This window comes from Microchirus variegatus, assembly GCF_963457635.1.
Source record: "Microchirus variegatus genome assembly, chromosome: 8".
NCBI classification, from domain to species: domain Eukaryota; kingdom Metazoa; phylum Chordata; class Actinopteri; order Pleuronectiformes; family Soleidae; genus Microchirus; species Microchirus variegatus.
The window spans coordinates 15,642,501-15,669,133 of NC_139809.1; the positions used below are offsets into that span (position 1 = coordinate 15,642,501).

The 26,633-nt window shown below is 41.6% G+C and overlaps 1 protein-coding gene across 1 annotated transcript; it reads right to left on the minus strand.

The window, feature by feature from the left end:
* sema4ba (sema domain, immunoglobulin domain (Ig), transmembrane domain (TM) and short cytoplasmic domain, (semaphorin) 4Ba) lies at positions 1-26,390 on the minus strand. Its single transcript, XM_083893223.1, has 14 exons — positions 26,179-26,390; positions 14,859-15,019; positions 13,837-13,899; positions 12,778-12,876; positions 10,778-10,889; positions 10,581-10,697; positions 10,303-10,460; positions 4,372-4,553; positions 4,049-4,199; positions 2,995-3,205; positions 2,779-2,894; positions 2,297-2,454; positions 2,111-2,202; positions 1-1,115 (listed from the first exon to the last, which is right to left on the minus strand). Exons 1-14 carry the CDS (start codon positions 26,285-26,287, stop codon positions 352-354), a joined length of 2,493 nt encoding a protein of 830 aa, XP_083749349.1. The 5' UTR covers positions 26,288-26,390; the 3' UTR covers positions 1-351.
* Positions 26,391-26,633: the final 243 nt, after the last annotated feature.

A 26,633-nucleotide genomic window follows, 5' to 3' on the forward strand; every position in this document is an offset into this window, starting at 1 on the left:
CGTCGCCTCTTCGTGAAATGGACGGAGCGAGTCGGCTCGATGCAATGGGGGTTCAGTCGCCGAGTCAGACGGCTCGCGCTGCCGTCGCTCGTTACATTCCTGTGAGCCTCGTGTGAACGTATATCAAAAGGTGTGAAGGCAAACCTGGAAACTTCTTCATGAATGCACTTGAACGAGGAGGAAGAACAGACGCAGATGAAGTGTACAATACATGGGCCACGTGGACAGAACGAACAAAAACAAAAGTGCAAAAACTCTGTGGAAATGAAATGTTCCTCCATGACGAGTCTGATGCGTCTCAGTGTTCCCCCTCTTGTAGGGTTTTATTTTGTCTCCTTGAGTCACAAATTCTCACACTATAGAGTCTTTAATCTCAGAGCCCAGTCGGACTCGAGGCCGCGGGCACGCCGAGGAGATCTCCACGTGGCTCTCCTTCACGTTCAGAGGCCTCTTCTCCGACTCGGAGAAGCTCTTGCTGTTGTCGGGCGACGAGCACTCGTGCGGCGGAGTGCTGCAGATGTAGTTGTCGTTGAGGGTCTGGTAGCCCTTGTGGTCCGAGGCGGAGGCGGCGACCGCGTTGCCGTTGAGCGGCAGGCTCTCGGCCGGCTTGCCGGGCTTCTTCGGCTGCGCGCTGGCGCACTCGCCCTCCTTGAGCATGGACTTCATGTGGCTGCGGTTGCGGTAGACCACAAAGAGCGAGAAGACCACGAGGGAGAAGACGAGCAGAGCGCAGACGACGATGAGCTCGTTCCAGTAGGTCTTTGTGTCCATCTGCGGCAGGCGGGCCTTCCCTGGCAGGATGATGAACTCCTCCTGGGTGATGTGCGGCGTACGCGAGCGGCCCGTCAGCGTGGTGCTCTCCTGCCTGGCCTCGCCCCTCACGCAGTAGTTTGCCAGCAGCTGCCTGAAGCCTTCCTCCACCGACCAGCACTCGTAGGTCTCCTGCTTGTCGGCGTGAGCGACCACCACCAGCCCCCCCTCCGGGCTGGGGTAGTGGAAGTGACCGGCGCTCTCGCTGAACTGCCACCTCCTCTTGGCCAGGTTAGAGCGCAGTTTGCAGGGCAGCACTTTGAACGTGTTGGCGGGGATGATGATCACTTGGCACAAAGACGTTCCTGTCATAAGACAGATCAGACGCGAGATTAGAGCTATCCTGCAAAAATCTGTAAAACAGATCTACGAGGAGCTACACATTTCAACGACATAAACAGAATTGGCTGTAAATTACATTTTAAATGGTGAATAAACTATTTGTACCATTGTTATCAGTGAAACTAATCTCTGAAGACAAATCATTGTCATTTTAGGAGTAAATACAACACATTTTGTTCTATAAAGCTCCTTTAAATAAGTAGCGTTACCTTATGGTGCTGAATTCAAGCAGTATGATATCTGTTAGGGCTGCAACGATGATTCGATTCAAACTATTTTGATAATTTATTAGTGAAATGTGAATATTTTCTGGTTTCTTTGTTCCATAAAATCATCAAAACTGAATCATTTAGGTTTGAGGACAAGCATTTCCAGGTTTGGTAAACACAGAGCAAAATAATTGGCAATCATTTCTGACATTTTATGGACCAAACAAGTACTTGATTAATACATTCGTTGCAGCCTTAGATATGATATGCCTCACATATCTCAGTACATCTTGATATAAAGCTCAATAACTAATAATAATAATCATTTATTGAGTTTTCTTAAAATATGTATATATGTGTGTTACATACAGTATTTAAAAGCTGTAATCTTTCATTTGGGATGATATCTGGTGTACTGATTAGATGTTTTAATGTTTAATAAAATATATTTTGTCAAGAAATGGCAAAATTACGTCTGGGAACATTGACGTGAGATAGCATCATGACAAAGTTTCCCTTTATACGGTATATTTTTTCGACATTGTTTAATGTTATTTATCCTTATTTTATCTCATCTTACCTGAAATAGGATATTTAGGACATCCATTTCACTAACCAAAAACAGGCTGAAGCACCAGGTTTATATTGTTTTGCTTCTTCTGCTAATCTTGGATTCGCAAAAAAGAAACCTTATGTGTAAATGAAACAAACACAAAACAGACTGCTGCACTTCAGCGGAGTTCACTCACGTGTAGGTGGAGGTTTAGCAAAACGTGGGCTTGGTGCCGTCCTGTTGCAAATGGCCGACGTGTCTGCCTCGTCCACGTCCTGCCGCCACGCGCTGAAAACACAAACGCAGTCCGTCATAAAAAAAAAACGTCTCGTTTCAAGGATTATTAGCTGCGTTGACGGTTAGCGACGATTTTTATACGTACTTTTTGGCGGGAGCCAGTCTGACGTCCAGACACTGCCTCCCGTTCCAGGCGCAGTACGGATCCCTGGAGAGGACGCACTCCCCGCAGCTCTGATAGTTCGTACAGTTCGCGAACGGGACCTCCACCAGCTCTGAGAAGGAGGAAACGTAAAGCCGAGCCTGTGGAAGAAAGACAAAACAAAGATTCTAAATCTAAATCCAATAAACACACAGTCTGTCTCAACTCTGAGCCAAAAAAAACATGACAGGATTCACAAAGTGTCACAATTCCAGCTGTTTACAAATCCCCCCCTGGAGAGGAAGTTGTATTCGCGAGTAATTAGCACATCGAGCGCGAGGCCCCGCTCAAAGCTGCGACTCCTCACTCGTCGTCACGGTCCATGGAGTCTCTAAACTGCCCATAAATGCATTTACAGAGCCTCATTATTAGTTCACACTGCGAGAAAAAAAACGCTGCGTACAAAAACAAACACCCCGCCGTACCTGCTCAGTATCCAGCTCGATGTGCTGCACGGGCTGCGAGCCACTGAAAAGCACCATCTCCTCGATTATGTGCATTTTGTTGTTGACGTTAATGGCTTTATGGAGCCGTCCGTCATCTGGAACAGACATTAGATTGGAGTTGAAACACTTCGGCTGCCGTGGAAACACAGACCGTGATGAATGCTGGCGGGGGGGTGGGGGCTGATTTTGTTTTACCTGTGCCGATGAAGAGCACGTCGTAGGCCTTGCGTGCCGTCGCAACCCGGTGCACGGCGATCTGCGTGTATCGCACGTTGCGCTTGAGCAGCAGAGGCTGGCTGCGGATCACGTTGTCCATCAGGAAGTGATCCTTGATGAAGTTCAGCGCCTTGTCGGGCATGTGCAACGACGAGGAGATGCCCTGCTCTCTGGCTGCGTTTGTGATACACTGTGGGAGGCAACAACACACAGGGGTCAAATGGGTCAAAAATATCGAACGCCAGGGCAAATATCAATATTTTAAGAAGCTCTAAAGTAAAGAGACTGTTGAATGAATAAGGGCAACTTGGGCTGAAGTTACCTAGCCTATCTATCTATCTATCTATCTATCTATCTATCTATCTATCTATCTATCTATCTATCTATCTATCTATCTATCTATCTATCTATCTATCTATCTATCTATCTATCTATCTATCTATCTATCTATCTATCTATCTAACAAGCAAGCTATCGTTTTAGCTAGCAAGCTATCATTTTAGATGACAAGAAAACACATCTATCTATCTATCTATCTATCTATCTATCTATCTATCTATCTATCTATCTATCTATCTATCTATCTATCTATCTATCTATCTATCTATCTATCTATCTATCTATCTATCTATCTATCTATCTAACAAGCAAGCTATCTAGCAAGCTATCATTTTAGCTAGCAAGCTATAATTTTTGATGACAAGAAAACACAGCTAGCCAAGTATCTATCTATCTATCTATCTATCTATCTATCTATCTATCTATCTATCTATCTATCTATCTATCTATCTATCTATCTATCTATCTATCTATCTATCTATCTATCTATCTATCTATCTATCTATCTATCTACAGCAGCAGAAATCACTAATGGTGCTAAAGTGGACAGTATTTGGCATGCTGCTCTGTCAGTACAGATGTGTTTGTGTGTGTTTATATATAGATTTTCCAGCAGAGGGCAGCAGCAGCAGCAGCAGCAGCAGCAGCAGCAGCAGCAGCAGCAGCAGCAGCAGGTGGTGGTGGACACACTCACCGCTCCAGGCCGAGGGTCAGGAACAGGATGGTTGTACGTGTACCACTGCTGCGTTTCTCTGTTGACCTCTCGATATCGGCCGTTGAACGCCTTCTCCACCTGGTCCATGGTGAAGGAACAAACTGCAGAGCTTCCCGATGCCCCTTTGTACCTTTTAAAGACACGAAACAGCACAACCGCCGGTCGATCATGTCACAATAAGTCCAATAAAGTCAATCTTTGACGGTAATAGAATGGATGAAAGAGTACAAATATTGAATGATTTATTTAAATATAGTGTATATGATCACGTGTTGTGTGAAAACCCCGACCGGTCCACTCACCACTGGGTTGTGAAGACGCCGTAAAACACCGTGTCCTTCCAGTCCTCTGCTCCGGGCGTCAACACGAACATGTCCTGGATGATGTTGAAGGGAAAACCGTCATCGGACAGAGAGCACAGGAGCTGAGCCTTCAGGAACGTCGTCCACTTCTTCTGCAGGACCCTCTCGCCCCCCATGTCGCCCTGCAACACACACCAATGACAGGTAATGTCAGGTGTGCCTACGTGTGGCCAGCAGAGGGCGCAACAACATCAGCAATATTTGACATAGATTTGACTGCAGCAAGTTCAACAAGTGAGCAAAATGCAAACTGTTTAGTGCATTGTCAGGGGAAATAACACTATAATATAACATACAGTAGATATTTAATGAAATGTATATTATATTATAACTGCATATTATCATGTGACCTGACTGGAGGCTGTTTTTGAGGACTTGAAACTTGCCTGACTGACGTTGGTCAAAGACTCGACTTGACTAAGACTTGACACTCATGACTTCAGGCTCGACTGAGACTCGAAATGACTTGAAATTTGTCCTTGACCACAAATTGGAAGTGGGCGTGGTTATAGCGGAAATGTTGTAATTTCGGCCTATGAGGACTTCCCAGGAGTTCTGCACTTGAGTTTCTCGAGAAGTATGAAATGTCCTGACCAGAACTAACAACACATTTCTCTGTTCTTGCGAAGTATGTACAGGCCTATTTAAAAGACAAAAAAAAAAAAATAGAATATTTTGTTACAGTTTGTTTCTCAAAGACGGGAAACACTGGGTGTCTTGCTTTTGCGGCCTTGTGTACAAACCTGGCAACCAAGCGACACCAACACCACTACGGGACATTTGTTATGATTAAGAATATGTACCTACCTACCAACTTACCTACCTACCTATCTCCCTTCCATGTCCTTTCTTCCTTCCTTCCTTCCTACCTACCTACCTATCTCCTGCCCTCCTACATTCCTACCTACCTACCCTCATACCCATCTTCTACCCACCTCACTCCTACCTACCTTCCTAGCCATCGAATATTTGTTACAGTTTGTCTTTGAAAGACAGAAAACATTGGGTGCGGCCCTGCGTACAAACATGGCAACCAAGCGACACCAACACCACTACGTGACATCCGTTAGGATTAAAGGTGCATTATGTAATAAATCTAAAGCAACTGGCCATAAAATCCTCCTAATATGTCACAAAGACTCAGGAATAATGTTCATATAACAAACTGAACTCACCAACAACAACAGTACAGACAAAATATTTGCATTAAAAAAAATATTTTGCAGACTGCAAATCATGTTTATGTTTTGAAATCATGTTTTGGCATGTGGCGCCACCTACCGTGTTATAACTTATATAACTTTTACTTCGAAATCATTTGTATTATTCCAGCCAGGATAATGTAACAATGTGCAAAATACTTTTTTCAAAAAAGAATAATACAAATGACTGTATTTAGCTGATTTTACTTGATTACATAACTTTACTAACCCCTTCTTAAATGACCTACAGTATATATCCACGCTTTGGTCTAAAAACATTGATCTAAATCGACTCTTAAGGCAACTAGACAACTCATTTCTGATCATTTCATTCTCACGTTTCAATAGAGCATTTCATTTCATTAGCATTCAATTGCCTTTTTCCGAACAAAACACAGACTGTGTCTGATACTTGAAGTGAACGTGAATAAAACATTTTTAACCTCATGATCAATTGTCCCCTCGACGCGGATACGACCCGAGGCGGCGAAACAATGTTTTATTATAACAGCAAAGGCTCAGTGAGAGAGAGAAAAATGAACGCTCCCCTCCTGACGATTCCTCTCCGCTGTCACCGCCGCTGTGATCCAGCGCCTTTGGCAGCGGCCTTCAAAGTGAGATGGGGGGATTCTCGCGACACGGAGACTAAGAGGAACCGTCGTCAAAACCTCAGCGATGAGCGGTCCGTGACGTACGACGACCGTAAGACAAGCAAAGCGTGGCGCCGCAGACTTTCGAAGGTGACGACGATGTCTCAGCTGAGCTGAGAGGAATAAGCTCTCCGACAGAAACAGCTCTGTTTTCATTTTAATTCAATGCGCAGCAGCAAAAAAGAAACACCAAACGATTAAAGTCAATCAAATATGAACCTCAGAGGAAATGGCAGAGCTTGATGAGAAGGGAAATGACATTTGACCAATACCATACACAGGTACGCTGTTATTTGTAGCGCTGCTTATTGGCGCTAAAGGAGCTAATGCAGCTAACTGGTAAACGGTGCCTGGATGCCGGTGCCGCGGTACGTAAACGCGACGTCACGCGCGTCTTTTTCCGGTCAGTCGTTATGGAAACGCGATGTGCATTACAGTTGGCGCGTTAACATGCCCAGCACTAATAGAACTTTCATTTTTTGTTGCAGTTTGTTTTTGAAAGACGGAAAACATTTGGGTGCTTGCCTCTGCGGCCTTGCGTACAAACCTGGCAACCGAGGGAACGCCAACACCACTACGTGAAATTCATTAGGGTTAAGAGTTTGTAGGGGAAGCATTTGAAACGAAAGCTAGTTAACGTCTAGTTGTCTTAGCGTAGCTTAGAGGAATAAGCTCTCCTACAGAAATAGTTCACATTTTAATTCAATGTGCAGGAGCAAAAAAGAAACACAAAACGATCAAAAGTCAATTAAAGATGAACCTTCACCTGAGTTCACTATTGTATTACGTTCATCAGAGGAAATGGCAGAGCTTGATGAGAAGGGAAATGACACGTGACCGAATACCGGGCTTCCGACGCAAACACTTATTGTAGTAACCCAGGCAGATAATAAAGAACACGCGGCATTTCCACTGCTCCTTCTGGCCCTGAACCTGGTTTTGTAGATTAATGCCACTCTGAGCTTGAATTGACTCCTAAATATTCCAGGCAAGCGCATCGCCGTTTAATAATCCCTCATAAAAGCATCTATTGTGCGTTCAAAAAAAACAAAAAACAAACAGGCTTCTCAAAAAGCTATGAACATGGCAGCACTGACGACAATCCAGCGAAATAACAAACACGCTTTTGTTGTTCTCTGAAGGCAGAACATTGTTTATCATCCCATAGTTAGGCTCGATGAAGTGGAACCTGTGTGCTGAACACACAAACAAGCAACGGGAGGCAAAGTCAAAGTCAAAAAAGGACATTAAGAGAGACAGGAAGAGGACTGATGAAGACTGTGAACAGCAATGACACTTTCACTTCAAGGAAACGATGCATCCATCGGGAAGAAATGTGTCGATTTTTCACCCTTTAAATTATATTTATGTTCGGATACAGCACGGATCACAAGATGAGTCCAGGGCTGGTGTGTCATCGTGCTTTTCCCTTATGCACTACACAACTCTATACTTGACTCCACCAACCAACCAACCGACTGACCGACCGACCAACCTGCCTACCTGTCCACCAACTATCTACCTATCTACCTGCCTGCCTGCCTGCCTGCCTGCCTGCCTGCCTACCTACCTACCTACCTACCTGCCTACCGGCCTACCTGCCTGCCTACCTACCTACCTACCTACCTACCTGCCTACTTACCTATCTACCTGCCCACTTACCTATCTACCTGCCCACCTACCTAACTAACTAACTAACTACCTACCTACCTACCTAACTTACTACCTGCCTACCTACCTACTTACCTACCTACCTGCCTACTTACTTACCTACCTACTCACATACCTACCTGCCTACTCACCTACCTACCTACTTTCCTGCCTACTTACTTACCTACCTACCTGCCTACCTACCCACTGGCCTACCTGACTGCCTACATACCTACCCATATCCTTCCTTCATCTCCTTCCTACCTACCTTCCTTCCATCTCCCTCCTTCCTTCCTACCTACCTACCTACCTACCTACCTACCTACCTACCTACCTAACTACCTACCTACCTACCTACCTACCTACCTACCTACCTACCTACCTATATACCTTCCTTCCTACATACCTGGCTACCTACCTACCCACCCACCCACCCATATCCTTCCTTCCATCTTCTTTCTTCCTACCTACCCACCTGCCTACCTACCTACCTACCCACCTACCTGCCTACCTACCTACCTACCTGCATGTATCTAATAACCTGTTCTAGTCTGTTTTTAAACAGAAATGTAGGAACTCTGTAGGTGGTGATATTTTGATATTTTTGCCTCACACAGGTTGACGTCAGCGGTCGCATGCAGACTCCATGTGAATCTCAATATATATATATATATATATATATATATAAAAATAAATAAAGTGATACTAACGTCTCTGTAGGTGTCTCAGAGTTGTGCTCGGCAGTGATGTGAAACAGGTGTGAGAGCAGAGCTCTGATTCTGTCATGTTCTCAAACTGTCTGCTCATTCTCTCTCCTCATCACCACACTCGTGAACACCATTGTTTAACCAAAAATACTGTGTGAGGTCTGCAGTGTGTTTCCACAGGTGATAATCCCCCCCTCCTCCTCCCCACTACTGTAATCCTAAAATACATTTGAGTTGGCGACCAAATCCTGTGTGAACACAAATATTTGGGTGAAACATGATAAGAAGAGAGGGAGGAGGAGAATCAAACAGAGCAAAACGTTACAAAAGAAATGTTTTTCTAACAGATCCTTGACCGAGAACATTGACCGAGAAGGAATGTGTGCGACAGAACTGCATCTAAAGGTCCAGTATCTAACATTTAGGAGAAATTAAAACTAGACTTTGTACTAGAACTTTGTATTAACGTAATTATGTGACCGTTTGTGATATCAGACAAATTCTCCCCCTTCCCAGTCAATACCTTCCTTCCTTCCTTCCTTCCTTCCTTCCTTCCTTCCTTCCTTCCTTCCTACCTACCTACCTACCTACCTACCTACCTACCTACCTACCTACCTACCTACCTACCTACCTACCTACCTACCTACCTACCTACCTACCTACCTACCTACCTACCCATATCCTTCCTTCCTTCCTTCCTTCCTACCTATCTATCTACCTACAAACATACTTACCTATCTACCGATAGCCTTCCTTCCTATCTACCTCTTTCCTACCCATCTCCTTCCTAGCCATCACCTTCCTACCTTCCTTCCTTCCTTCCCTCCCTCCCATCCACCTACCTACGTAATTCTGTGACGGTTTGTGCTATCAGACAAATTCTCCTCCTTCCTAGTCATCGCCTTTCTTCCTACATACGTACCCAAAGCCTTCCCTCTATCTTTCCTACCTACCTATCTACCTACATACGTACTTACCTATCTACCCATATCCTTCCTTCCTACCTTCCTTCCCTCCCACCTACCTACCTACCTACCTACATGAGTACTTGCCTACCTACCCATATCCTTCCTTCCTCCAATCTCCTTCCTACCTACCTACGCACTTACCTTCCTACGCACTTACCTACCTACGCACTTACCTACCTGCCCATCACCCTTCCTTCCTACCTAACTACCTATCTCCTTTCTACCCACATATGAACTTACCCACCTACCTACCCATATCCTTCCTTCCTTCCATCTCCTTCCTCCCTACCTCCCTACCTACCTACCCATCTCCTACCTACCTTCTTCCTAGCCATCACCTTCCTTCCTTCCTTCCCACCTACCTACCTACCAAATTTCTACATATGTACTTACCTATCTACCCATATCATTCCTACCTACCTCCTTCCTTCATCCCTTCCTTCCTTACCTTCCTTCTATACTCTCTGGAGCTTGAAGGCCACTGTAGTGCCCTAACCTGCAGTCTGACCATTAGATGCCACTAATCCTCACACACTGGTCCTTTAATCTCTGAGAACCTTTCAAAGGAAGTGAGCGTACAGCAAACGTCGTCCCTCGTGCTCCTAATCTGACAGAAGACCACGTCAGGGTCAAACTGGAGGTGAAGCTCAAAGCCTCGTCACGTCTCCGCTTCATCAAAGCGCCGGCCGCTCACCTTACAGACGCGAGCGATGCGCGTCACGATCGTGTTGTCGAAGAAATCAAACTCCTTCCCCGCTTCGCTGAAGAAGAAGTAAATCTTATCGTCGTCGCCCACCAGGTTGCCCTTGGGCAGACTCTCCTGGATGAAGGCAGAGCCGACAAAGGCCGGGTCTGAAAGAGGAGGAGAGAAAAAAAAAGAAGGGAATAATGTTGTTAACCCCGTGGACGACATGATCCCTGTGATCCCTCTGATATTCTGACATTTGCTGCACTGACACGGCCTGCGTTTACCTTGAAGCCAGTTGAGGGAGTTTTCCGTCTTCAGAGCGGTGCCTTGGCTCAGACTCTTGTAAATGATGGGTTCGTTTCCTTGGAAGTTACTGACGGTGCCGGCGTAAAGTTCTCCATCTGCGACACAAACAAGACTCTGAGTTGCACACTAACCAGTGAGATCCAGAGGGTTGTGACAGTGACACGCTCAGACTTACCGGCCATGATGGCGGTCGACTTATACTCCGGGTTGAACGGGCAGCGACTGCGTCCGTCCTCTGTGACGAGCTCGCCGCTGTCGCTCCTGACGAGGGAGAAGTCGGCCGTTTTCTGTCGAGGAAACGCAGCACAGTTAGCCCATTGGAGTATAAAAGACATTTAAAATCTGGTCTTGTCTTCCTTTTGAGGCCAAAAAGTGTACTTAGGGCTAATTAATGCCTTATTTAAGGTGGTAAATCCTTCTTAAGAGGACATATGTTACAAAATGTACATTTTATGATTCTCTTCAACTCTTTTGCATCAATATTGTGATTTTCTTTTGGTTTTTTGTGACTGTAACTTGTCTGTAAGTATACTTAAGGCTCATTGATGCCTTATTTAAGGTGGTAAATCCTTCTTAAGAGGACATATGTTACAAAATGGACATTTTACGATTCTCTTCAACTCTTTTGCATCAATATTGTGATTTTCTTTTGGTTTTTTGTGACTGTTAATTGTCTGTAAGTATACTTAAGGCTCATTAATGCCTTATTTAAGGTGGTAAATCCTTCTTAAGAGGACATATGTTACAAAATGGACATTTTACGATTCTCTTCAACTCTTTTGCATCAATATTGTGATTTTCTTTTGTTTTTTTGTGACTGTAACTTGTCTGTAAGTATACTTAAGGCTCATTGATGCCTTATTTAAGGTAGTAAATCCTTCTTAAAAGGAGATATATGTGATAAAATTGACTATTTTAAGTGATAATATTACATTTCATGATCCTCTTCTATTCTCTTCTGTATTGATATTGTGATTTTCTTGTGTTTTTTATGACTGTAACTTGTTATTTTTGTCTGTAAGTGTAATTAGGGCTTATTAATGTCTTATTTAAGGTAATAAATCCTTCTTAAGAGGAGATATATGTCACAAAATGGACATTCCATGATTATCTTCAACTCTTTTGCATTAATATTGTGTTTTTCTTGTGTTTTTTATGACTGTAACTTGTTATTTTTGTCTGTAATTGTACTTAGGGCTTATTAATGCCTTATTTAAGGTAGTAAATCCTTCTTAAAATTAAATATATGCAACAAAATGGACTATTTTAAGTCATAAAATCATATTTCGTGATTCTTTTCAACTTTTTTGCGTTAGTATTGTGTTTTTCTTGTGTTTCTTATGACTGTAACTTGTTGTTTTTATCTGTAAGTATACTAAGGGCTTATTAATCCCTTATTTAAGGTAGTAAATCCTTCTTAAAATTAAACATATGCAACAAAATGGACTATTTTAAATCATAAAATTATATTTCATGATTCTTTTCAACTTTTTTGCGTTAGTATTGTGTTTTCTTGCGTTTCTTATGATTGTTACTTGTTGTTTTTATCTGTAAGTGTACTTTGGGCTTATTAATCCCTTATTTAAGGTAGTAAATCCTTCTTAAAAGGAGATATATTTAACAAAATTGACTATTTTTGACTTAAAATTAGCAAAAATCAGGCTGCAAACCCACGTTATGTTTTGGTTTGGTGATTTAGAGACAATTTTATGATTCTCTTCAACTCTTTTGTAATAATATTGTGTTTTTCTTTTGTACTTATTACTGTAACTTGTTATTTTTGTCTCGTCTTGTCTCTAAAATCTCAACGAGGTTTTTTTTCTGAGTTAAATAAAGACAAATTATGATAATAAACACACGAAGATAACACATTGAGATAAATGCAAGGAATTTTGAAGGAGTGAATTTGAAAGTTGGATCAACTGTGGTTTAATGGGATCACAAGGGTCCAATATTTTGATCCATATCCCTTTAGTAAGAGATATAACAACATAATTAATGTACAGTAATGCAGCGAAGTGAGCTTTAGAGGCAGGAAGCAACTTTTCTCTTCCTCACAGGATCTAATAAAACACAGTATGACGACGCACTTCAGTTGCACTCTGTGTTTCTAAAAGTAACAACACACGTTTATTTTAGCTCTGACGCAGATTTGAACACAGTGAAAACACTTACGATGTAAGCACAGATGGGGCTGAAGGCGTACGTTCCGCACACGTACAGGTGAGTGCTGTTCATGCGCAGTAAGATCTTGATGTAGTTGAAGCAGTCGGTCTTTGGACGGCATGGAAAAGTGAGGAAAAGTGAGTTCACACATATACTGACATCAGGGTTTGTGCTCCATTTATGCAAATAAGAACACAGGAAGTCCCTTTTTTATTTGTTATATATATATATATATATTTATATTTATATTATGTCGTATAATTTCTTATTATACTACACTGTACAAAGAAACCCAACTTAAATATTTACATATCTATTGTATAATACAGTAAAATATGTTAAAAATGCACAGCATAAATCCCATTTTATACTGTATTGATATACACACACATAAATATACATTTAAACACAAACACGTATATCCTGTATACTGTGTGTATATATATATAGTGATTTTAAACTGATAAATACATGACAAACACGTGTTATTGCTCATATCCGTTACATAAATCCACTTTTTTCTAGCATTTCTGTACATTTTGAAACTTTTGCCACAGTTCTTTTTTTTGCTCTAGTTCCATGGTTTCTCAAACTGTGGCGCGTGTACCACCAGTGGTACGTGAGAAATATTGTTGGTTTGTATTAAATTATCTGGTGTTGTATCTTAAAAAAAAAGTAATTTTTTTCTTTATCTATAAATGACAAAAGAAACGATGCAGCTGTCAGATTAAGATGTTAATCCCTCAGATTCCTCCAAAAACCCACAAATAATCAACTCTGTAAAAAGCTAAATACATTTATGCACGAGTCAAAATAGTAGTATTGTTTGTGCTATCATTTTCCCCCTCATTCATCAGAATATTCCAGTGAAAACAAACCATGGTCTGGCTCATGTGTTTACATATAAATGAGTCAGCAGGAGGAGAAAAAAGTGCAATAGAGGAAACGTTTATTTGGATTTAAGGCGGAGGGGGAAAAAAAATCCCATTGTTGCTGAATGGAAAGTTACAGCCCGACAGGAAATTTCCTGAAGTTTTCCAGAGTTTCAGAGCAGAAAACTTCACTCACCTGCAGATCTTTGCCTTTGAAGCTGCACTCGTCTCTCTTGCTCTCTGGAGTTTTCCACGTCAGCTGCAGCAGAGAGAAACAGGGCGGTGATGTAACAAAGTACAAATACTACTGTTTCAGGTACTTAAGTACAATATTAACATATCCGTACTTTACTTTGTTCGTTTTAATTCGAGAGACTTTTACTTTTACTCCAATGCATTTCCCTCTAACTGTCTTTTGTTACTGGTTGCTACCAAATAAAATCAGAAGAAGAAGAGTTGGTATTATGGTATCAAAAGGTATTTTCTGATATAAAATGTAAATGTGTAATATATATTTATATTACACATTTACATTTTATATCAGAAAATGTAAATATGTAATATATATTATACATATAGAGTTGGTATTATGGTCTGTATTTATATTATATATATTTATATATCATGTTACTTAAGTAAAAGTACTTAAGTATGAAAAGTTATTTTCTGATATAAATGTAAACGTGTAAAATATTTACATTTTATTTACATATATTATACATTTACATTTTAAATCAGATAATGTTAATATGTAATATATATTAAATATTTAAATTTTATTTACATATATTTTACATTTACATTTTAAATCAGAAAATGTAAATATGTAATATATAAATTACATATTTACATTTTATTTCAGAAAATGTAAACATGTAATATTACATATTTACATTTCATTTACATATATATTACATATTTACATTTTATATCAAAAAATGTGTATATGTAATATATATTACATATTTACATTTTATTTACATATATTACAAATTTACATTTTATATCAGAACATGTAAATGTGTAATATATATATTACATACTTACATTTTATTAACATATATATATTACATATTTACATCTCATATCAGAAAATGACTTTTGATACTAGTGCTGTATAGTACAGTCAAATACTTTAAGTACTTTTACTTAAGAAATATGAAAAAAACCTGATTTCAAGTCATTTTCTGGTAAAGATACTCAAGTCTCCCCTCTTACGTTTTTCTGAAGTTTGCCGGCGCCGATGTCGGAGAGATTGAGGGCGTAGAGAATCTCCCGGGCGCCGACGTAGAGCACGTCGTCCTCTTTGCTGAGGAGGAGCGAGGTGAAGTTCACCACGCCACGGGCCGAGAAACTTCTGGTGGTTCTCTCCTTCGCACCTGAGCGGGAAAAAAAACACGACGAGAAGAAGAAGAAGATTCAAAAAGAGCTCGAGTTGAACCTGAGGAAATGAAACTTAATGACAGTGTGAAGGGATTTTTAACAGCTCAGACACAATCAAACAAATTCATTAATAAATGTGTCCAAGAAACCTGTGAAATAAAAGAGTTTACTACAAAATAAAACATTAGTGAGTATTATTACCACTTTATCTCCAATAAGGACATTTGATCGACATGTAATCAACAGAACCTTAACAAATGATATTGTATTAGGGAATGAATATATAGTTAAAGCTCACATAGAGTGGTCCTGTTGCACATAAATGTTAGTTATGGAGGTCTACTTACATATATTAACTTGTTTTTATGGTCAAAAACCTCCTAGTTGCTGTAAACTAGCCGATAGAAATCCTCTTTTCCTGAGGTTTTTTCTGCTGCGAGATTTCAGAGTGAACTTTCACCCCCAGAAGACAGAGTCTTGTGATTGGCCAGTACTATCCAGCACATCCGTTCTCAGAAGCGCAGCGCCCCCCTCTGGAACGGCGGATGCACTGCTCCTCATTATCAAAACATTGTTTTAACAGTGTTTAAAAATAGCTTCGTCACGACTCCCCGCCACAGTCCCTTTTATGACTTTAAACCGGAGTCAGACCCAGAGTCAGAAGACACTGTTGCTCGTGAAACACCTCCACAACGGACGTTATTCTTCTTCTGCGGTTCAATGTACATAACCGGATGTGCCCGGACTAGTGCCCGGAGCAGGAGGATCGGTTGTTCAGGAGAACCACCGCTTACGTAACTATTACGTGATTTTCAGTGATCTCGTTGAGCCCCGAGATTACAATAAAACACAAAGTTCTCAGCAGTGGCTGAACTGTTTGTTTAGAACCGTCAGGGCTTCATAAACAAGGTAATGACGCAGATACACACCAAAAAAACAGCGATAATAGGAACTTCCGGTCTAGTTCTACTTCCGCTTTAATTTAGGTTAAAAGAGGATTAGAACTACAATTTGCTCACTTCACAGCATAAAAGCTAATCCAGTCCACTAATGGACTAAAGTGTTGTGATGTTAAAGTGATAATAAGCACACTCTGTACTGTAGCCTGCAGTATACATGCGACCTGCTTTAACCTCACCTCAGCGGGTTGGTGCAGTCGGAGGCTCAGAGATTTCCTCTCCCTCGGGTAAATAACACGTTAATAGCGGCCCGTCGCCACGGCGACGGAGAATATTGTCGTTAAATCCGTCTGTGAGAAAACCGCCAGGGACTCCCAGGCCTCTCTCTGCATACTGTACATAATAGTGATAAACCCACCGAGGACGCTCTACGTCCTTCTCGCTCGTTAGGGGATAATAGGAGTGCTGATGCGATGATGGTGCCTTTTTTTGTTATTTCATTTTCCGCTCCTCCCCCCACAGAGACTCGAGTGAACTTCATTGTGATTTATACGTAGAGGAGAAGAAGAAGAAGCCACAAGGCCAGAAAGCCAAACCAAAACAATAGCTCTGAGGGAAGGATATCGACCCGATTATTCTCCGGTTAGTAATAAGATCATCGCTGTCGTCTGCGGTGACCACATCAAAAAAAAAGAGGGGCCTCTAAGTGAATAGAATGAAAGAGTTTACAACTTGTACGACACGTATACGGCAGGAAAACATTCATCATATGTCAGTGTAGGTGGTTTACAACTCTTAATTCATGTTCATTCAGGGCCTCTATTTAGTTTAGATTAAATACTCTCACTCTATGCAGACGATACAAGCTCTCTAATCTATGAATTGATCATTATCTCCCACATTTATTGAAATGGAGGTGCCGTGGTACCTTCTATCAATGTTCTTTAAATATATCTTGACAGAAGTCTATTCATTTTGGACAGAACCAAAACATATATAGCATTAATGTGCCCGATGTTTAATATTTGGTGCAAATTTGACCAATCTTGCTTTTGGACCAGTATAGACCAATCTTAAACAGTCCTAATCTGTCATTCACATAGAGGACACATGGATTGGCAGAGCCACTTTTTCTTTAATACTTTTACTTCTAAAAGTACTTTTATATCAAAAAAACAATATGTGCATCAAAGTGACTCCAACTTCGACCAAAGTAATTTTCTGGTAACCCTAACCCTAACCCTAGTCCTATTCTTCCCATTACAAATCAGTGATTTTGAAGCTGTTCTTAGCAGTTATATCAACTCATATGTTCAATAATAAAGAAAATGATTATGTGAGAACTCATTGTTCAGACGACTTCTCAGTCTGCAAACTCATCTCTCATCCAGAGCCAGAGGTTTTCCCGCGGGAGTTTGCGGAGACACTGAAAACAGAGCGTTCGCGAGCACAGGTCCACTTCAGAGACCACAAACACCAGGGTCAAATAACTCAGAAAGTTCAAACACAGAACACACAAGGTCACGGTCGGGGGGAACGAGATCGCAAAGTCGACGACGAGCGTATCCGACTTGAACTCTCTCCCTCCTCCCTCCCTCTGAGTCTGCCAGAGCGTCTTAAATAAAGAATCCCCCTCTGTTGTTGTTTGACTGTCTGAGGTCGAATAATTCACGAGGAGCCGGTTCATGACAACGCAGCCCCAGAAATGTTGTGGTGGAAACAGACAGAACAGATCAGAGCACGAGCTAAAGATGGGACGAGAAACCCCAGTGGTCGCAGACACAAGTGAACCTTTGTGTCATCGACTGGAGCTCAAACAAACACGATGCGCTTACCCGTCCATGTCTGTTTTCATTCTCTTGAGAGAGTTGAATTTATCAGATAAAAAGTTTAAATTATGAGATAAAAAGAGACGGAAAACATGGTGTCCAACTTTGGTTCCTCTTAAACTTGGAAGCTGAACACAAAGCACCGAGGTTCTGAGGCTCTGGAATGGGCACCAGAACCAGAATTGTGTCCGTCTGAAAGCACTAACAGTGGCACATGGTGGCTGCTAGCACTGTTGCCTCACAGCAAGAAGGTTGCTGGTTCAAGTCCAGGCCATTTCTGTCTGGAGTTTGTAAGTTCTGGTTCTCTCCAGGTTCCTAAATTTGCCGGTTGAGTGAATGGTTGTTTGTCTTTAAATGTTGTCCATGCGATGGACCTTTAACCCTATGTCAACCGGGATTAGCGCCCTCGTGTGGAGGATAAAGCAGTAGACAATGAATGGATGGACATCATGTGCGACTGAAGATCTAAAACTGGCGACTGAGGCCATTAACTCCTTGGGGAAATCAGGCAAACATTCCGTCGAACATGTTCGTACACTCTTAGAAATAAGGGTTCCAAAAGGGTTCTTCTACAAGAGCTGAGGTTCTACCTGGAACCATTTGCTTCTGAAAAACCCTTTCCCGAAGAAAGGGTTTTTTCAAGGGTTCATGGTAACACTAATGGTTCCAGTAAGAACAATTTTGATACAGAGAACCCTTTAAAACCCCTTTCCTGAATAAAGGGTTTTAAAGGGGTTCTTGGTGGAACCTTTAAAAAAAAGGTTCTACCTGGAGCCAAAAAGGATTCTTCTATGAGGAAAAGCCAAAGAACCTTATATGGTTCTACTTAGCACTTTTATTTCTAAGAGTGTACATTCCGGTTGGCTTCAGGTGGAAACTGGAAGACTTTGTCCATTTTGAATATTCGGTCTCTGGCAACAAGTTGAATAAAACTACGTCCATAAACGGTGCAAACGCTCTCAGGCAGAAGGATTCCAAACGTCACTGTATCACTGTAAGAGCTCATGTTAGTTAAAGAGAGAGAGAGAACACATGGTTCTTCATCTGTGACCTCTTTATAGAAAAAACACACTCCACGGTTTCAGGCTCTAAGTAAGTAATGTGGGATCATTACCATTATTATGTAATTGGAAGCAATTTCTGCAAATGACACAGCTAAGTGGACTCCAATACTCGATGTCGACTGTCTTACGAATGCATTTAGATTAGAAATTAATTAGGCTGCTCTTTTAAACGAATCCTTCTCTGTTTTTCGCTGCTGATTTCCTGATCTGAAAAAAAAAACACAAGAAAGAAAGATAATTAAAAGTGTGAACAATTGCCTCCAGTGAGGAACTCTGGAGTAATTTATCCTAAGGTCGACAGAGATCTCAGTTTCAATCAGTGGCCTCCAGTGTAAGCCTTTATCAGCTCGTACAGCTGTGTGAGCCTAGAAGATCGGACGATTGCGTAACCGCATTTAAATCGATCGTTCCTGCTCAAGTTCTGCAGAACTACGAGAAATCGTTGACACAAACAGCAAAAAAAAAGACTCTCCTTACAAGTGGATCAGACTCTGCTCTGTGGAGAACTTGTTCTTGTTAGCGGGTTCTAATCAAAGCCACCTGTGATCAGTAATCTATGGAAGCCCCAAGAGGTAAAACTTAGCCTTGATGATAAGAAATGTCCTCAAAATAAGTCGATAATGAGATAAAAGGTCATAATTATGAGATTAAAACAATGAAATTATGAGATAAATAGTCGAAATTATGAGATAAATAGTCGAAATTATGAGATAAAAAAGTCATAATTGAAATAAAAAAAGTCAAATTTATGAGATAAATAGTCGAAATAATGAGATTAAAAAAATCATAATCATAAGATAAAATGTCATAATTATGAGATGAATAGTCAAAATTATGAGCTAAAAAGTCGAATTTATGAGATAAATAGTTGAAATGATGAGATAAAAGGTTATTATTAGACAAAAAGTCAAATTTATGAGATAAAAAGTTGAAATTACGAGATAAAAAAGTTATTATTATGAGACAAAAAGTCAAATTTATGAGATAAAGAGTTCTAATTGTGTGATAAAAAAGTGCTAATCCCCACTGATATAGAGTGTCCCTGTGATGGACTGTCCATCACAGGGACACTCTAGTCCAATTTGCCTAATTCACAAATCTACATGTGTTTGGATTGTGGGAGGAAAACGGAGAACTGGAAAAAACCCATGCACACACGGGAAGAACATGCAAACTTCCACGGTATCTGAACAGATAGTGTCACATGGAGACAGAAAACAGGCCCACACTGAAACATTAACCTGAATTACACCCAAGTCAATTTCCAAACTGGCTATATCAAGAGCTGCCGCCGAATCGTAGTAATTCGTGTGGGAGAAAGCTGAAGAAGGACGGACACGAGAACATCTGGAACGCATCGCCGCAACAGGCCGAGGGTCAATTCAGCGGGAGATTCATTAGAGAAGCCCTACGATGTGTGTGTGTGTGTGTGTGTGTGTGTGTGTGTGTGTGTGTGTGTGTGTGTGTCGGTTAGCTGGGTATTGTCTCCACTGCGTCACACTGATGATGATGATGAGACATGGTGGACATTTTTCAACACAGCTTGAAAAAGGAGAAGAGGCTGTAAACGGTGTAATTGTCCAGGAAACTGTGGTAAGTATGTGAACTAAAGCAGGGATCAACAATAACGAAGGTTTTACACTCGCGCTCATCCTCTACGTCATCGATTCTATTCCATTTCTATTATATTTGTATATGCCTAGACGTTGACAAAAAGCATGTTAATCACTTATTAAGCAGAAACCAGGATGAGAACATTGAGTAAACCTGTTCCCGATGAGCTGAGAGGGCTGGATGTTTCCGTAGCTAACGCTGAGATGTACTTACTGACAGTACTTTGTAGACCAATAACAGGATTTAACAAGCGTTTTTTTCCTTACACCACTAAACACGGTACTCCTGTGCGCCTTTATCTCACTTGACACCTGTGTCATTTTGAATTACTCGAGGATCCCGCGTTCAAAGAGTCTGGACATGACAGCTTTCAAATGAGTGAATAGCTTCATTCTTGAGCGCGGGCGGCCGCGGGCAGCACGGCCCACGACGCGAAATCAGAGTGTGACCGCCGCCGCTGCCTGACGTCTCGCAGAGGGCAGAGAAGATCAGCGGGGGGGGGCTAAAGACGGGCAAACATGAACGGCTTATAGGTGTACCTTTAAAGAGCGTTCCGGCACACTAAGCCGCTTCAGCACGGTTCGCATTAAAGGCTCTGGAACAAAAGGGCGGGGAGAGAGAGAGAAGCAGATGCAGACCCGTGATCCGTCCTGATAGGCGCATAATGAGAACCAGACAAGTGTTCACACCATAACACATACAAATCCCCATTCATTATTCACGGAAGATTACCCTCCTCATTAAGGCAGAGCCGGGGACCAAGGGACAGAGAGACGTGGAGGGGAAGTCAGTCTATGTAAAGTTCCCCTGGATGTGGAGCAGCCAAACAAGGCCTTGTGTCCCACCCAAGATGACCAGCATCCAGGGATTGGACACCAGGGACCAGGAACCAGGATGAGAGCAGTTCCAGTTCCTGCAGAATAAAGTTCAGCTCAGCTCCCTAAACCCCCAAAGCTCTTCGTTCTGCTTTGATTATGTAAACTGTGTGACAAAGACTCTTCTGGTGGAGGCTGGAAAAATGCTGGTCATGGTCGAACAGACATAGACTAAAGCGGGGTTCTTCACTCCTGGTCTTGGGGACCCACATCTCCAGGATCCAACACACCTGATTCAACTGTTCAGGTCATCAACAAGCTCTGCAGAAGCCTGATTATTTGAATCGGGTGTGTTGGAGTGGAGTGAAGAGCCCTGGACTAAAGCCATAAAGTCATATTCAGTCAAAGCGTCCGTAAGCTAACTTTGATCAGGTGGTTCAAAGTCAGTTTGTTGCCCACTGTAACGTCAACTTATTGTTTGGTGAAACACTGTTTTGAGGCTTGAAAAACCCTTTCTCTGGGAAAGGGTTTTTCAGAAGCAAATGGTTCCAGGTAGAACCTCAGCCCTTGTAGAAAAACCCTTTTGGAACCCTTATTTCTAAGAGTGTATACATGTCTCGAAGAAATCAGATTATTGACAGAAACCGCGTGTGTTAAACAGGTTTTTTCAAAAACCGATAACGGCAATAAACCGATCAGGCGTGTTGGATCCTGGGGATGTGGATCCCCAAGACCAGGAGTGAAGAACCCTGGACTAAACAAGTCATATTCAGTCAAAGTGTCCGCTAGCTAACTTTGATCAGGTGGTTCAAAGTTAGTTTGTTGCCCACTGTAACGTCAACTTATTGTTTGGTGAAACACTGTTTTTGAGGCTTCGAGTTGAGTTCTTTGGCCATTCTTTGTATTTGAACTCAGTCATGTGATCTACACCTGCACCCATTGGATCACTGGCATTGAGGATGAGCCTATACGATTGGTCCGATACTGATAAAAATCTAAATAAAAAAATACTACATATCGCATGCTTCACTATGTGTAACAAGTGTAAAAATTCTAATAAAAATCAGCAGCAGCATTTTAGTTGAGTCATGTTTAAGGTCTAAAATGACTGATATTGGTAGATACTCAAGAACACAAAAAAAATGGTATCAAGTCATCCCGAGTTTCTACCTGACCAAATCTTAACATAAGATTTTTGTTTGATTTAATTTAACCAAATTATTGTGATGGATTAAAAAAAAAAACAGGGTGGCTATTAAAGTTTCCAACTAAAATGTATTACAAAGCATGTTTACTGTCAATATTAGTCATATAGTTGGGTTCATATTTGCATTGGAGATAAAAAAATAAAAGAGGTCATCAGGTTTATCAACAGTCTTTGTTGATTCCCTGCGTCTGACTCACTGCACTTGGCGAAGTGAGTAAAGAGTCCAGATCAGGACCAGATCAAATGAATACTTGTTAGATTTTATTGGCCGATCGTAACCACGTAAACCTCTGTTGTTGTTAAAGCTGGGGTTGTTCCCTACATGACCCCCTCTGTTGGAAAAGGCCAAATCTGATGAAAAAAACAAAGCTTATGACTGAGGATTTTAGCTTTAAAGATAACCCCTGACTCATTCCACACTCGTATCACCTCAGTCACTCTGAATACATGTGGCCACGCCCACAAAGCAAATCTTTCCATCACAAAAGAGAGAAGTGTGATTTTTTTTTTTCATTCCCTCTCTATCTTCAGTAAGTGATTGATGATGTGTGTTGTTGTGAAACGCTCCAGCAGGGCTGAGCTGTGGGGCTTTGTTGAAGCTGGAGATTTACCTGTTGCTTTACAGGTATTTCATGTGGGCAGGTACAGGCTCGGGCAGGCAAAGATGGCCGACCTGCTCGGCGCTGACCCACTTACTGGATTTTTTTTTTTTTATCACAGATTTATCTGCGTTTAGCTTTTCTGACTTTCTAAGACCGTAATGACGGCTGATTGGGAGTCGCCGGCCACATTTCGACTTACCGCGGATCCCGCATTGATCTCATCTAATCCATCATTTTGTTGAGTTTTCTTGAGACACAAGCGCATCCGACATGTCAACTGCAGCGCTGCGGCACATCATTACGGTAATTAAATCAGCAGTGATCGTATACTCCTCTGGGAATATGAACCAAAGCTGCACAGAAATCCCCCCGCTGACGGCTAATTTAGCAAAAAAAAAAATCCTAAACAAATGAACACGAAGGTAGGGTACAGTGTTGTGCAGGAATACAGATTATTTGAGAGCTTGTTGTCACAGACTGTGTTGAATCACAATAAGTCTGTTCATGTCCTAATGACATTTACACCTGCCAACACTCATGTGTGAATGTATAGATTTTTTTGTCCAGTCAATAAACAAGAACACCCAGGGAATTAGTCTGGTATAGGCAAGATGTGAAATGTAGGTCATACACATAAATCTAACTCAATCAGCATCAATCAAACAACTTCACAACAAGGCTATATTTATAAGAAAAATAAGCTTCTACGGTGTTGTTTTACCTCTGGCCAATTGTAACCTTTACAAACGTAGATAAAGGAAGAAAACGGTCTCCCAAAGCTCCAAATGAGGCCTCAGACAACACAGAAGAAGGTGATACACGACACGTGATAGTGACGCATAACTGCAATGTAAGGCTGTCACTTTTTATCCAAAAATCAAGATTTTTTGTTTGAAATTTTCAAAGTTGAACCTTGAAAACCCTTTGGAGTTCAAAATATCCAACCTATTCACAACACCACAAAGTCTCTGAGAGCAAAGCTTGGCCTAACATCTTGTTTGAATGTGGTGTTACGTTGTTTTGCTAAGAAAATGGAAGACATTTCCTCAATTTCAAAAATTCTTTAAAATTATTCCTTAAGATCCATCCATCCATCCATCCATCCATTATCTACCGCTTTATCCTCCACCAGAGGGTCACGGGGGGTGCTGTGCCGATCTCAGCAGACATTGGGCGATAGGCAGGGTACACCCTGGACAGTTCGCCAGTCCATCACTCACACACTCACACACTCACACCTACGGTCAATTTAGAGTGACCAATTCACCCACGCACACACGGGGAGAACATGGAAACTCCTTATAGAAAGGCCCTTGTTCCGAAGTTGTTCCAAACGGGGCTCAAACCCAGGAACCCCGGGTCTTCTTGCTGCAAAGAGTTAGGCAAGAGTGCTAACCACTACACCAACCGTGGGCCCATTCCTTAATATGTTTGCAAATATTTTCAGTAGATCGTTGTTCAGTGTAATGCTGACTATCATTATAGAAAATCTCAAGTCATTTCAAGTTACTTTTTGTTTTTATGAATAAAGTCATCTCACTGTTAAAGTGCATCAGGGCAAATTAATAATTTCCTCAATTTCAAAAATGTATTACAATTACTCCTTAAGAGGTTTGCAAATATTTTCAGTAGATCGTTGTTCAGGGTGATGCTGACTATCATTATAGAACATATCAAGTAATTTCAAGATATTTTTTTTTAATGAAGTCACCTCCCTTTCAAAGTGCATCAGGGCAAATGAATAATTTCCTCAATTTCAAAAATGAATTACAATTATTCCTTAAGAGTTTTGCAAATATTTCCAATTGATCCTTGTTCAGGGTGATGCTGATTATTATAATAGAACATTTCAAGTCATTTCAGGTCACTTTTTGTTTTTTTGAATAAAGTCTGCAAGATCTTAGAAGCATGTGGACTTCACTAAGCTAATTAATCGTCATGAGATCCAGCTACGTCACAGAAAGCGCCGTCGTGAAATTTGACCAATTAGCGCAGGCCCGCAGTGCTCAAAACTTCCAGAAGGCAAAAAGTATGGTTCATACTGTACGGTTTTGTCTTCTTCTACATCTATGGTAAAATCTCAGAAACTAACGACGGTAAGTTGATGAAGGCGGGTTTGAGCAGGGAAACATCTAAAACATGGGTCTGCAACCTGCGGCTCTAGAGCCACATGTGGCTCTTCAGCCACTGCAGAGTGGCTCCTTGTAGCTTTAGAAATCAAGGCGACAAATAATAGTGTTTTAATATCTTGTGCAACATCCAATGTCGACGTAAAATGCAATATTCAGTACATGTTTGGATGTGTCCTGTCCATCTTTGGATCCACATACCGTTTTTTCTTGAGCACGAACAACATACAATCCAAATATTTGCTTCATTTATTTCAAAGTGGGTTCATTTTAATTTCTTTAATTTGCCACAAACAATGAAACAATGGAAGGGGGTCGTACCTATGTTCCCCGTTTTCCCAAAAAAGGTCCTATGTTCCCCACTTTGTATGTGACAGGGGAACATGGGACCCTTTTTTTGAAAAAGGGTAGGGTTAGGGTTAAGGTCCTATGTTCCCCAGTCACATACAAAGCGGGGAACATAGGACCCGGGGAACATAGATACGGTCCCAATGGAAGAACCAGGTCTACGGGGTCTAGAGGTTGGGTATAAACTGAACATGTTGTAGTTCTTAAATGTCATAAATGAAAGAGAATATTACTATCGTATATAGTTTGTCTGTATAAAAACCTTTATATGTGTTATTATCTTCATCTTGTGGGTTTTTTTGCGGCTCCAAATGAATTTTTGGGTGGAGAGACGACAAAAATGGCTCTTTTCATCCCAAAGGTTGCAGACCCCTGATCTAAAACATGGAGGTACAGGAGTTCCCGAATACCAGGAGTGGGAAACAGTGTTCTAAATTGCTCTATGAGTGCCCTGTAAAGGGTTAATGTTAGGGTGAGGCAACAACTAGTGATGGTAAAGGTTAGGGATAAAGCTTTGTGTCAATGCAGTGTCCTCAGAAGACTGAGTCTTTGAAGGAACAGTGTGTCACATACAGTAATACTCATCTTTCTTTCCTTACTGCAATGTCAGAGCCATTCTTAAGTCAAGAAGCGGATAAAAAAACTTACTGTGGGAGAAGGTGAGGCGTGGGGTGACATCACTCTCTGCGACTGCCGTATGAAAGCAGCCTATAAGCAGGACAGTGTAGGCTGGGAGACAGAGCCAAGCCATACTCATTGTCCACGTCTCCCTCGGGTCCACCAAACAACTGGCTGTATCTTTGCCTTTCAGGGTTTTGGGGAATTCATGAAGAGAGAGAGAGTCTTTTTAAACCTGTGTTTATTTTTCCCCTCCCTCTCGCTCTCCTTCTCTGTGTCTTGGCTGCAGCTCCGGGCTCGTTGAATGGAAGGCTTTATGCGCCGCTGTAAAGTCGAGGAACTCCTTCACGGGCTGTAGGCGACGAGGGCCGGTTTGAAAAAACGATGATCTGTGACCTCAGAACAAGACAGATAGCCTCCTTCGCCAGTCGAGCCTTCTGTGAGTACACAAGCCCGGCGGCGTCTCCGAGGCAGATCTGTGGAAA

Bases quoted from the DNA above. Each gene is read 5' to 3' on its own strand.
- sema4ba (XM_083893223.1), bottom strand. From the start codon at position 26,287: ATGAGTATGGCTTGGCTCTGTCTCCCAGCCTACACTGTCCTGCTTATA. The intron at 13,900-14,858 runs GTAAGAGGGGAG...TCTCTGCTGCAG, and splicing joins CCGGCAAACTTCAGAAAAAC to CTGACGTGGAAAACTCCAGA. The intron at 2,455-2,778 runs GTACGGCGGGGT...TTTCTTCCACAG, and splicing joins TCGAGCTGGATACTGAGCAG to GCTCGGCTTTACGTTTCCTC.